At 47.2% G+C, this 12,952-nt stretch overlaps 3 protein-coding genes across 3 annotated transcripts in view; 1 reads left to right on the top strand and 2 right to left on the bottom strand.

Annotated features, from left to right (window-relative positions):
- T265_08952 (hypothetical protein) overlaps nucleotides 1–4,573 on the top strand; it is a gene marked incomplete at both ends in the record, with an annotated part of 6,612 nt that extends 2,039 nt beyond the window's left edge. The window contains 2 exons of the mRNA XM_009174895.1: nucleotides 2,283–2,567; nucleotides 4,304–4,573. Of these exons, the coding sequence (XP_009173159.1) occupies nucleotides 2,283–2,567; nucleotides 4,304–4,411 (393 nt within the window). The remainder of the gene's footprint in view (nucleotides 1–2,282; nucleotides 2,568–4,303) is intronic.
- Nucleotides 2,274–2,594, bottom strand: T265_08951 (hypothetical protein; the record flags this gene model as incomplete). Its single annotated transcript, XM_009174894.1, has 1 exon — nucleotides 2,274–2,594. One exon carries the CDS (start codon nucleotides 2,592–2,594, stop codon nucleotides 2,274–2,276), a length of 321 nt encoding a protein of 106 aa, XP_009173158.1.
- A 4,954-nt stretch (nucleotides 4,574–9,527) lies between the features above and the next one.
- On the bottom strand, nucleotides 9,528–10,913 carry T265_14714 (hypothetical protein; the record flags this gene model as incomplete). Its single annotated transcript, XM_009174906.1, has 1 exon — nucleotides 9,528–10,913. A coding segment is annotated over one exon (1,386 nt), but the record flags the coding sequence as incomplete, so codon positions are not given.
- Between the last annotated feature and the right edge of the window lie 2,039 nt (nucleotides 10,914–12,952).

Raw genomic sequence — 12,952 nt, 5'->3', positions numbered from 1 at the left:
TATATATATATATATATATATATATATGCACGCAGTGCTATACGTCGTTACTTTTTGTTTTCAGCGTGAGTCTTCTGAGCGCAGCTAACTATGAAGGCAGTTTGTGTACTAAAAGGTGATGTGGGTGTTCAAGGCAAGGCCACTTTTACACAAGAGGTAAGTCGTTTAGTTGTCAGTTTTTTTGATTGGAGCACCGTTAAACGTAACGATTTTTAATGTTAGGCTAATCAGTGATTGATTATGTATCAAAGGCTGAGTGTGTGGGGTGTAGACTACTGTTGACTTTACAGAGTAGTGTCCCGCATTTTCCTCCGTCATCCGTTAAGTGCGTATCCTTTGTTCCAACCACCTTGAACTTTAGCACACTCGTTGCGCTACGAAAATTGGTATTGGCTCGAAAAATCATATTGTGAACCTCAAATTCACGGTTTCTTGTGGTTCACTCATGTAGTTTAGTGTTAAATTCTCCATGCGCATTGCGAAAGGACTCAATCATCCCTTTATCCCCGTTGTACCGGAGACTTGCCAATGACTGGGTGCTTCTTCCAAGTTGGTCAAGACTATTGTGAAGTATGAGCTGGCCAACTTTTCATGGTACAGGCTAGATAGACATTGTCGTGGGTGACAAGTCGGGAGGTTTCATAGGTTGGTTGCCTTTCAGCAACACAGATGCATCTTTGTAGGGTCGTCGACATACGGAAACTCATGGAGTCTGAGAGAAACTGGAATCGATTGCCAACTTCAAGATTAGCTTGTCAATCTCAGTACGGTGGCACATTCAGGCGTACCTCGGTCGCGGAAAAGCGATCCATTACGCGGCTCATCTGGTGGATGTCTGACATGTCCCTCAGTTGATGAGTGGCAAATCGCATCATCATCAAAGACAGCAACATCAGTGTTGGCACTGGTGCTTCATTGCCGCACAGCCATAGGGTTCGTCTAATTATATTTAAAGCCGTAGAGTGAAGGGAAGAGAAAAAAAGTGGGCGAGGGAGGGGACCTAGTGCTGGCCTACGTCAAGCAGTTTGAGGTGCCTACACCTCCAAGCGCTCAGTCAATCTGAAAAGAAACTGACAGCACGAACGCCACCCACATAGATCAGCCACCATTCCTTGCAACGTCTCTAGCCAAGCACAGGTGTGGTCACGAGGGCCCCATTCTGGGAGGCGTACAACACCCAACCTCTTCGTGATTTCTTCCCCGCCCTTCTGCCAAGTCATGCGTTGTCGACCTCGTGGTTTGTGCCATTCTGAAGGAAGCACGGAGACAACACTCGTCTCGGTAGACGGTGTTTCGGCATGCGTAGCACATGACCAAGCCCTCGTAGTTGGTGGTGCCGGGTGTTTTCTCCGATTGAAGTACCTGCCACACAACCAAATACCCGCCTTCCAATCACCTCGTTACTAACACGCTGACGCCATCCAAAACCAGCCCTGCTTCTGAGGCATCAGTAGTTAAAACCTAGAGACACCTCACATCATCTCTCTGCGGAGGCCGTGTCTCGCACAAATACAACAACACAACCCTTACTGTAGCCTGGTACACGCGGCCCATAAGATTTACCGATGTGCCTTTTTGACATCAAGATTGCTGCTTCGTGGAGACGGTGTCTTTCATGGTTGTACGTCAGTGAAGCATCAGTGCTGAACACTGATTTCATGCTGCCGATGGTGATGGTAATGATGAAGAAGAAGAAGAAGCTTGTTTACCCCAGAGATTCGTCCTACCAGTCAAATCAGGGAGTGTTGAAGTTTTCACTCCGCAATTAGATATGCTATGCAGAGTATCAGATGGCTTAGCTAGTGAGAATAACGGTTGCACCTGCAATTTTCCCATCACGTCATTGCGTTACTTGGTGGATCGTCTCCTAAGTACGGGAGTTTGGTGGTTCGCTCAATTTGAATTTTGAATGAGGACAACACAGAGAAGGGACTTGTGTTCTGAGTTATCCTCAGTGTCTGCCTCATCTGTGTAATAAGACTGGTCGCTCGGCTTCTTCAGTGCGCACTGTCGCAATGAGATAGCAAGTTTCCTATGTTGAGGCAAGGTCAACCCTATTGTCCCTGCTTTGTCGGTTCTAAGTGACAGGAGTACATCGGGTGGGACTGATCTGCGCTTGCCACACTGTTCGAAACCCTTTTGGGAAACAGAAAGCCATCGTTTCGATAGTATTCAGCGATGTTGTGCAAGAGGAACCTAACTTACCCGTCTTAGGTTTTTGATTAAGTGACTCTAGACGGTTTCTAGTTTGTCTCAAGTCCTACTTTACCATTTCAAACTAGGTTGAAAACGGACCTGTCACGGTCGATGTTCACATCACGGGCCTCACACCCGGCAAACATGGTTTTCACGTCCATGTGTTTGGCGACACGACAAATGGTTGTGTGTCTGCCGGACCCCACTTCAACCCGACCGGAGTAGACCATGGTGCACCGGAGGATCCGGTTCGTCATGTCGGCGATCTTGGTAATGTCGAAGCCAATGCCCAAGGTGTTGCCCAACACGTATTCACCGACAAAGTCATTTCTCTCAGCGGCCCCAACTCCATAGTTGGTCGGACGATGGTTGTGAGTCACATTTACTTGACATTTCATCGTTACTACGTGACGTTTCGGTTGGTTAGTTCCATTATCCACGATCCGTTCTTTTGTACTTGACCAGTTTGCGTGTTACAGTGATGTTCCATTTATTGTCTCGCTCCTTTGGTCACCGTACCAAGCTTTGTGTTTCCCTACTCCGAACTCCGTTTATTCTTTGTTCGCCTGACTTGGGGCCCGATCACTGGTAGAGACGAGATGGCTCTGATTGCTGACCTGTCCGTGGAACCCGGCAGTATCCCAGCCCTCGTGTAACCTTCGGGTGGCATGGCAGTTAGGCACCGGAAAGGTGCTACAGCTGAACGAGAGTGGAACTAATCACAAAAATTCTTCGGCAACTTTTCAACTTCCGTGGTGCTAGCGGATTCCGATGTTCCGACAGGTGGGTCAGTCCATCTGCGCAAGCAGGATAGTTACCGAGCCGATCGATTTCATCACTTCGGTGTGATGCGACCATCGTGTATTGGTGGAGTAGCGGCAACCCGCTTTCTTCCTATATCGGATTTTTGGGATTCAAACCCTATACAGCCAATCGTGAGTCCTAGTGTGAGCGAAAATTAACTCTAGTTCTTCCCCGTTTGGGTCGGGACACGAAAGTGACTATTCAAACAAAGCCACGTGAATACAAGTTTCAAAAATCCCGTGACCAATGAAAATTGGTACTAAAATACAGCCTGCTGTCAAAATTAATTCGATAGCTGTCCTAGTATAAGACAAAACAAGTGGCCCGTAAAACGTGCTTCCATCAGTTATCCTCTCAAAAATGGACAACCTCATTGAGGGCCCAAGAAGTGCTATGTGCATGCTTTTTTTGATTGGAATCGTCGGGTGCGGGGAACTGTGGTTGACAGTAATGACTCTTCGAACACTTCCGCCGATTTATTGGACCATCAGGCTTGCATGTGGCATACGTTTGCATGCAGTGAATGCTGAAGGAGACAAAAACAATCATTCAGCCGTAGCACCCTTTCGGTGCCTAACTACTATGCCACCCGAAGGTTGCACGAGGGCTGGGATACTGCCTAGTCGCCCAAGCCTAGGCAGGGGAAGTCCAGAGGCAGAGTTCGGGTTCGAACCACGAACCTTTCGGCCAGTAAATTCGCACTCTAACCACTTGGGCTATCTCGCCCCGTAACACCCGATGCCCAACTGCCGTGTCACCCGATGGAAGCACGAGGGCTGTGATACTGTCAGACTCCTCAAGCCTAGACGGGAACAATCGAGATGCCGGGATTGGGTCGAATTACAGACCTTCCACTCACTAATTTCACACCTTAGCCACTGAACTATCTCGACCTGAAGGAGACATCCGTCGAACTTGATAAGGTGATTTAAGAAAGCCGTCCGACGAGCAAGCATTTCTTGGTGCCGTAGTTTCCTTTTAATTCCTACCCACAAAAGTCCCGCACTTTGGGATTACCACTTTTATTCGTTTTCAGTGTTTTACTTTTTATCTACAAACTTGTGCTTGAAAGAATCTGTCGAATTTGAAAGTATTGCTTGTCTTAACCCAGATTTTTATCCACAAACCTGCCGTCATTGCACACGCCTACGGTGCTTCCACAGATCCGCACAAAATTGATATCCGATTTCGACAACTACTCTTATTTGCACACTAATTTGGTTTCGATAGCACACTCACAACTGAATTCAGCTGGTTCTCTAGTTTATGCTGGTCTGCTTCTCTCGATTTCTTCTTTCCAAAGGTACACGAAGGGGAGGATGATCTTGGACGAGGAGGTCACGAATTCAGCAAAACCACTGGGAACGCCGGTGGACGTCTGGCCTGTGGTGTCATCGGAATAGCGCAGTAGTCTTCGTAAATGCGTTATCATACTTCTACGGCAATCACGTTCCCTGTCATTTCCCACTTTTGATTATGGCTGAGAGCTCTGCACTGAGGCTGGCGACTTTCGGCATCACTTTTGTGCTCGTCCATTCCTTTCCAGGCAAATATTAGTAGATTTAAAGTGCATCCGTCTTCTCTCTCCCTATGCGTGATTCCTGAGGATATTGTCTTTGGACGGTTTGGCTAAAACAAGCCAAACTCATGAGATGCAACGTCCAATGCGTTACTGACTGGGCGAATTTTGGGGTTTTTAAGGTACCTGGTTGTCACAAGCGTTCAGGCGTGCGACATTCTTAGCCCATTTCATCGTTCATTACTACACATTCTCCAATGATATTGCCGGACGTTGACAGAGAGTATTGCCCTGTACTGAAAGAGATGTCCCGAACTAGGGAAGCCGAAGATTATTGGAATAGATACGACCGGACTGTTGGCGTGGCAGAGTTGCATACAGCAGACCAAGAAGGTCCCGTGATCCGCAAATATCTTGATGGAAAGTGGCAACACGTCCAATAATCGTATAGCCTTACCCAATCATGATTTTGACCACTCTTGTGAGAGGGACATACCAACAAGCTGACCTGTTTTTTTTCTCACCTTAAACCGTGTGCAAGTCCACAGTGATTTGAGTTACCAGCTGAGCGCAAATTCTCTGGTGCGTTTTGTTCCTCCCCCGATGCGTTCATCTGAAAAGTGACCTTTAAAAGGGCCATCTTCCTTAGACAAACTAACAAGACTACACTTTCTCTCTTGCCATTACGTAGTAGGCTGTCTGGGATAACGACAGCAGACAGTCTGTAAAAAATGGTGCTATTTCGAACGCTTCCGTCAACCGCGATGCGCGTCGCGTAGGTGATGAATAGGCGAATAGCGGAAATTTAACTGGGCCACGTGGAACAACAAAGATGTCCAGTGTGACTCGGGAAGAACAGACGACGCTTGACCTAAGTAGTACAGACAGCACAGTATCGGTGTTCAGCACGTATGCTTATCGAAACTTCAGGAAAGATCAGCGATCAGGACCATTCACCTGTTTTGATAACTTGGAAGACTGAATTCACCGTGGATTAGGCGTTTGATGATGGAAGCAACGCGATTCCGGAAAAACGTGGACTGAATGACTTGATCCCAAGTGCCCAGGACATATTTAGGCTCGTGATCCTCTACCCGGGCTCTGAGCTTCATAAATAAACTTCCACAGCGTTATGCGCGAAAGAATGAATACAGTTTGAGGTGGAAGATATGGTCAGGGTTCAGGGCGTACTCCTGTTGTTGGATTTTCGTTACCACGTCTTCTCGCATGGTGTCAAGACGTTTGCAAGCGAATTGCCGAACATATGAACAACAAAATCAGCGGAACCACCCATACTCAGGCGTATTGCCGGCAGTACAAGGGGGTGGTTTTGTGTACCTCGGCTACCAACTGAAATATACTGGGGGGCGCGACACTCACAGACACTGTCATGCCAGGTCGGTCAATGGTTAGAGGTTTGACAAACGCAGTCTCTTGGTCCTGCCGGTTGGGGGTGGAACATGTATGGGGACTTGTTCCATAAAAAGGGTGATGTACTTGTATTTCCCGCCAATCACTGCTACCTAGCGGTTAGACTTTTGAGCCAAAGGCTTTGGTTGATCAGTCTAATCGTCCTCCTGTCTAGATCTGGTCATCCTGGCAGTATCCCAACCCACGTACAATCATGAATCACACATGTACAACTAAGCACATGCCACATCGGTTGTCACGTGGTGTCACCAGCCGGGTCGCCTTACTTGCTGCATACAGCAGGGTGGGTAAGCGAAAACGGATTACTACTGACGCCTTCCTTCTTTCTCTTTCACATACTTTTTGCTCCCCCTCTCCCCACCCCGTTTATAACTTTCGCCTTGTAGAGTCAGCACTTTGGACTGATGACTCCGTCCGTCCTGCGTCGTTTTTGCGCGCAGTGGCTTCTCTAGAGCGGTTACGTACGTCTTTGTATGTCACCTAGATTGCTCTGGAATTGTTGGCTTCTTGACTGCTTCGAAGGAATTGGTCCCCTGAAATCGGGTCTCTAGTGATCGAGATATCCGCTGCTCCACAAATCTTGACGGAGCTAACTCTGTAACTGAGGATCGAAGTCCGTTACCATATCATCGATAGTGACATTTGGAATGAGGGCTAGGGTTATCGATGAATATTTTAAGTAGGGGAAATTTCTTGTCTCGCGACGCGGAGAGCACACAAATTCTCAACTCCAGTCTACTCAAGGCTTGGAAAGTTCGATGCCTGTGGATTTCGGTGATCACCCCAGCTTCATCTTGTGATTCATGTGGGCCATGTTCACAACAGCAGTGCTAAGAGTTTTGAAACGAGGTCGAGGCACAGTCGACAACTACTCGGGGACTGCACTTACCTGATGAGCCTCAAGAAGGGCGAAACCGGTTGTGGGCTGTCGAAGAGTTTTCAGCAACCTTGTGAGTAGTTTCCTTTATGAAAATATACTGCGATATCTCGAATATCGTGCCAACTGAATCATGAAGCGACCTGTGTGCAGCACATGCAGTTGTAGAATATCATAAACGAGAGATTCATTTGAGTCTCTCTTGGAAACCTAATTGATTTGCAAATGAGTGTATTTCCCGAAAACTGTCCAATTCGGGTTCAAGTAGGACATCAGGTTGACGGAAACTTGGGAACTGCGCCCACCTGATGAACCCCAAGAAGAGCGAAAACGGTCGTGAGCTGTCGAAGGATTTTCAGCAACCTTGTAAGTAGTTTCCTTTATGGAAAAAAGACAACCACTCTCATTTGCACACGATTTGGGTTTTGACAGGAGACTCAACGGAATGCAGCTGAATCATTCCTCTATGTTGTCCCGCTCGCATAACATAAGGTTGTCGGAAACTCGGAGAAGGGAGAAACCGGTCGCGGGCTTCCGAAGAGTTTTCAACAACCTTATCACTAGTAACATGTTACGTCCAGCCAGCACGGTCGTTCTTCTCATCTAAGTTCTGGTAACAAGAACGTTAGCAAGCTAGTTCGGCCATAATCATTATCTGATTACCTGTTTCATGCCCTTCCGCGTGACCTTTCCTCGTCTCTTCGTCTGAGGTAGTTCAATCGTTGCGGCTCGAACTTTCTGACCGAAAGGTCCATGGGTCGAAGTCTTACGTGAAACGGTCAAGCAAAGTTCATCACATACCATCTTTTCAAGTCTATGGTTGAATGTAAAATCTGCTACATTCCACAATTCATTGACTGTTAGGAAATAAGTCAGAAACCCTCTATCAAGGGTACGTTGGTTCCACTTCCCACGACTTCGGACACTGGAGGACATGATCAGTTAATTTGGGACACTAAGGGGACTGACTTTGATTCACCAGTGCCACTGACTGCGTGATAGGGTCATTTCTGTCAGTGTCATTGGTGGGTTGCGTCTCGGGGTCCCCATCCGGGAAGGCGGCAGTTGTCGATTTAGTGATTTCATGATCCGTTCGCAGTTCGGTTGCTTCCACTCAGCGCAGGGCTGGGCGAAAACAGCTCTGCGGGGCAGACGGTTATCTGACAAGCGTAACCTACGCAGCGTGAGTAATTCATCTATCGCGGAATAGTTCCTTCATCCTAGGACCATCTTGTGTACATCTGTAATTCATCTATCGCGGAAGAGTTCCTTCATCCTAGGACCGTCTTGTGTACATCAACATTGCTAATCCACTGTTCTCACCAACCCGACCAGAGCTTCGGAGACACTGATGGTCAAACCCTGACAGCTTTCGCACAAAGTTTCCGACCCATAAAACAGTATAGGTCGCACTGCAGCAATGTAAACTGTGCCATAGCTAGACAAACTGATATCACACCTGCACAACAGCTGTCGGAGGTTGACAAAAATTGTCCTGTTCTTCCCTATTCGAGGGTTAATCTCGTCTCCAATCGGTCCACCGGAACTCACACGCTTGCTAAGGTAAGTGATTTTATCTACCACATCGGTCGGCTGATCTGTAAACACCGAGTTCAGGTTTCATCCCACTTAGTCCCGCCGCAATACTTTACATTTTTCAGGTGTGCAGCGTAGATTTATTTCGTCATCACCGATAGCATAACATCAATGTTCAACGCTGATACTTCGCTATCGCACTACTGCGATTTTTATTCGAAAGCCTTGTTGTGAAGAAAAGAGTAAGACTGGACAGGGAAGGGACTTACAACTAGTTTACCTCAATCATTCCGAGGTGTCCACACCTACAGACACTGACTAAGATAACCTGGGTGGAAACTAACCAGTGCATCGATCAGCAGCCATATCTTGCAGCGTCCCCAACCAGGCGAATCACACCGACCGCACCCAGATTTTCGTAAACTATTTCAAACCCTTCTGCCAGGCCAAATGTTGGCCATCCCTCTGCTTCCGTCACTCTGACTTGGGCGCGGAAAATGACACTTTTCAGCAAGCGATGGTTAAGCGTGTCTATAAAAGATAAATTAGGAAGGCGTTTGTCTGATTGCGAAACCGCCGAAATTTCTGGAGAAATTGTTTGCTCTGGGAAGCTACCTCGGGTCATTTCTTCATATGCTACGAGCAGAAATCCAGCCTGGGTTTTTTGTTTCACGGTATATCACTCTACGCCATCCTCTAGCCTCAAGCTTTTCGATTGCTTCCGTGTGGGTTTGAACAACCCCTTCGGGTGCCATGGGAGCTAGGCGTCGAAAGGATCTTACACGCTGTCTTTGATATGATCGGTCCTGTACATTCGCTGTCATTTTTCATTTTCTGAGGTGTCCCTGTCTCTGAAAAGAATAAAACTAGTAAATACGTAACCGGCGCATCCAGCCTAATTTGGGAAAAAGCACCATATACCGCATCTAATGAATTGCCCCCGAGGTTACGGAAAGAACAGTTCCTTGTGTTCTCAAGAGAACACCTAGCCGAAAGCTGGTCGAATGCTACCACGAAGTTATTTCGGTGTAAACATTGACAGCCTGGATATTTCTTTTTCAAAACAATTGTCAAAAAATAGCTGGAGTAATTATGTTGAGTTGAACACATCCCATTACGTGCATGCAAGAGGATCTGGAACACCTCCACCTTATTCGTCAGCTAATGTGCAGTTACGCTTCGCTTCACGGTAGGCTTCTTTCTTACCGCTGGAGGGCGCGTACTTTTTGAGTTGTGGGACTTTTTAGCTCTCCTGGTGGAAGTACTTTTCCTCTGACTTGCAGTGCTACTTTCATGGGTAGGGGTACTTCGATGGGTGATGGAATATCGTTTGGTCCTTCTTCCTCGCCTCGATGGTTTATGCGGTTCCCAGCTAGCCAAAATCGGATCAACTGACAGGCTTCGACCCGTCGACGGAGATTCTCTCAGTAGCGAATGTAGCGAAGGTTCGATCAAGGATATTGGTGGACTCATCTGCTTAGACGGCCTCTGTACTGTATCGGTTTGTAACGGTTGTGTGGTGTTGGTCTGTACCGAGCTAATCAGAGAAGGTCTTGACCGAACTGACGGAGCTGGAGCTACAGGTGGAGGTGGAACCAACATGTTGGCGGTGGTGGTAGAGGCAGTTGCCGATGGGGGTCCGCTGGCGACGGGTTGTTTTCCCTTTGTCGGCGTAGGCAATGGTTTCATGTTACAGAACATCGCCTGGATGTCCGCGTGGATTTGTTTCGGATCAACCTGGGCCATTGATCCGCTAGGTTGGGCAATCGCTAAGGTGTTGCGCCAAAAGTCTCTTGGCAAATAACGAAGAAGGCGGTCCACCACATCCGCCACGTACGGCTTGTCCAACAACTGTGACACCATTGAGCAGTAAGAACAGGTCTGGCTTCGTTCGGTCACTTCAGTTTTGCAATTTTCACAATAAATAGAGAATAGTACCGGGCCGAACTGATGGGCAAGTTGATATCGTGTCAAATAGGCCAAGGATGGCTGATCTCGGCATTGATCCACGGCATCGTTCGTGATCTCGCTAATCAATCCCATTGTATAACACAGCATATCTCTTCTAATCGGAATTCGGTCGTACAGATCGTCCAGTAGCAGTCGAACCTCCTTTACGTAGTGTGCTTCGTTTACTACCTCGAATGGCTTCCAATAGGATGGACCAAATATCACCCAACCGGCTGTGGGATAGGCCAGTTTTATTTGGAGGCTTTCCTTACATCGATGGAGAAATTCCCAGAGCACGGCGAATATCCTTTGCGTCGACAAGATGGTGTACTCAGGCATGCGGACGGACGGCTCCTCGGGCAAGGTGGGAAACCGTTTGTCCATCAACATCAGGTTCATCAGTTCTTGCACATCTTCAATGTTGTCCTGGCGTAATCCCTCAGCGCCCAGCACCATGCTATACCAGCACGTAGGAAGGGTGCTCAACTGTCCAGACTTGATCCTGGCTAAAATTTCATCCCCACATGCTCTTAAACATGTGGGGATAGCAGGACTTTTGAGGTTCTTGAATCGCACAGCAATGTCTATGTTATTCGTCATCGGACAGGCATTGACTGTGCATGGGTGTGGAGCTTCGAACCTTTGTCGTATTTTGAATATGTCTTATTGATCATTCGTCACGTGCACCTGCACGTGAACATATTCGATCGATTTGACCGCTGTACAGATTAATTCCATTTATTGAACGAACTTTCACCCCACAAACCTTTGAGTTTCATAGGGCTGAGCTCCTAACGAATTCGTGGACATCTTGCTTGTTTATTACGCCGAGGCCCAAAGTCGCCATTAGGAGTTTTGGATTCACTTTCCGCGTGAAAATTTCATTGCGAACATTAATGTTAGAAGGTGAGACAAAGGATAGATCGAAAGTCGGGGTTTTGTAGGTGAGACTTGTTGGCACTTGGCCTGAAAGAGTTGGCCACCAACCGGGGTCCATTGGAGCACAGATTCCAGTCAGTTGGTCTGTACAGTGCAAGCGTCTCAAATTTTTGTGGTGGCTATGCTGTCTTTTCGTCCCTCTCTGGTTTTCTTTTCACCGCAATATTTTATTTAAATGACTCGATATGGTTATACGACCGCCGTACCGGTGGATGTTCCTTCTGGACTGTGCTGGGGATACAGATGGACGAGTCGTTCCAGCCTAGTTTCATTCACACGAGCAACAAAGGTACCCGTGTTATAATCCAAATACCTTCATAACTCGGAGGCCAGTTATTACACTCCCTTCGCATGTTTTGTTCGGACGGAACGGAATGAAGGCACATCTTCGGTAGGTGTTCTTGTACAGCTGGAAATCAGGCTCATATAAGTGAAAAGAAGAGAGCCTCGAGTGCGGAACCCTCAACTGACCGACACGAACTACGCGGTTACAAGCTATCAGACACGAGAGTAAAAACCTGATTTGCACGGTCTTCAGGTGTCCTATTCAACTTTCCTGGGCGTTGTTTGAATACCAGACAGTAATGAGTAAATGCTTCAACGCATTTCGATAATTACCATGTAAACCGTCCATCGGATACAGAGATACGACAGAGATATACTACTTCCATGTTTTATCAGCAGCATGTATCGTCATACTGGTATATGGTCCTTATTAAGAATAGGCTGACTACAGTCATAGGCAGGCGCAGCGGTGCAGACTTCAAGAACGGTGGTTAAGAACGACGACAGTTATCCGTCCTCCACGCTAACGAAATGCTACTGTCAACAACTTCCGTTTTTGAGCGCGTAATCCAGATGGTAGTCGTCGGTGAGTTTCAGCTCTTTGATCTTCCGACTGACCGGGGTCATTCGCGCACAGTCTGCTAGTGAGCCCGTGAATCACCAGTCCAGGTTACGTCATCCGTGCGTTGTTAAAGCATGGGGTGGGGCGTGGCGGTGTCTTGTTCCTTCCGCTTTACACGTTAGGGGCGATCAACTTCGTTCTTCTCCACAGTACCTTGATTCTTTATTCCGTATCTTTCGATGGTAGAGCAAAATACTCAAGACACCCTCCAGGTATTTGTTAGTTTTATGGTGCTCAATGAAGCGAGCAAACCTGCTCACACGGAAAAGTTGGAAACCAGATATTTTACTGTTTCATTCCCAATGAAAACGTTTTGTGCATTCGTACCAGTTTGACCGAAACGGCATAATTTATTAACAAATCAATTTGGTTTTCACGAGAGACTCAACTGAATCTTTCGTTTGTGGTATTCCACAACTGAATGTGCTGCACACAGGCCGCCTCATGATTCAGTTGGCACGATATTCGAGATATTGCAGTATATTTTCATAAAGGAGATTACTCACAAGGTTGCTGAAAACTCTTCGACAGCCCACGACCGGTTTCGCCCTTCTTCGGGCTTATCGGGTAGGCGCAGTCCCCGAGTTTCCGTCAACCTTATGTTCTACTTGAAAACCAAATTGATTCGCAAATGAGTGTATTTCCCGAAAACAGTCCAATTTGGGTTCAATTAGAACACAACGTTGACGGAAACTCGGAGACTGCACCTACCTGATGAGCCCCAAGAAGGACGAAACCGGTCGTGGGCTGTCGAAGAGTTTTCAGCAACCTTGTGAGTAGTTTCCTTTATGAA

This window comes from Opisthorchis viverrini (assembly GCF_000715545.1).
Source record: "Opisthorchis viverrini unplaced genomic scaffold opera_v5_248, whole genome shotgun sequence".
Taxonomy (NCBI): domain Eukaryota; kingdom Metazoa; phylum Platyhelminthes; class Trematoda; order Opisthorchiida; family Opisthorchiidae; genus Opisthorchis; species Opisthorchis viverrini.
This window is presented reverse-complemented; position numbering and strand designations above follow the sequence as displayed.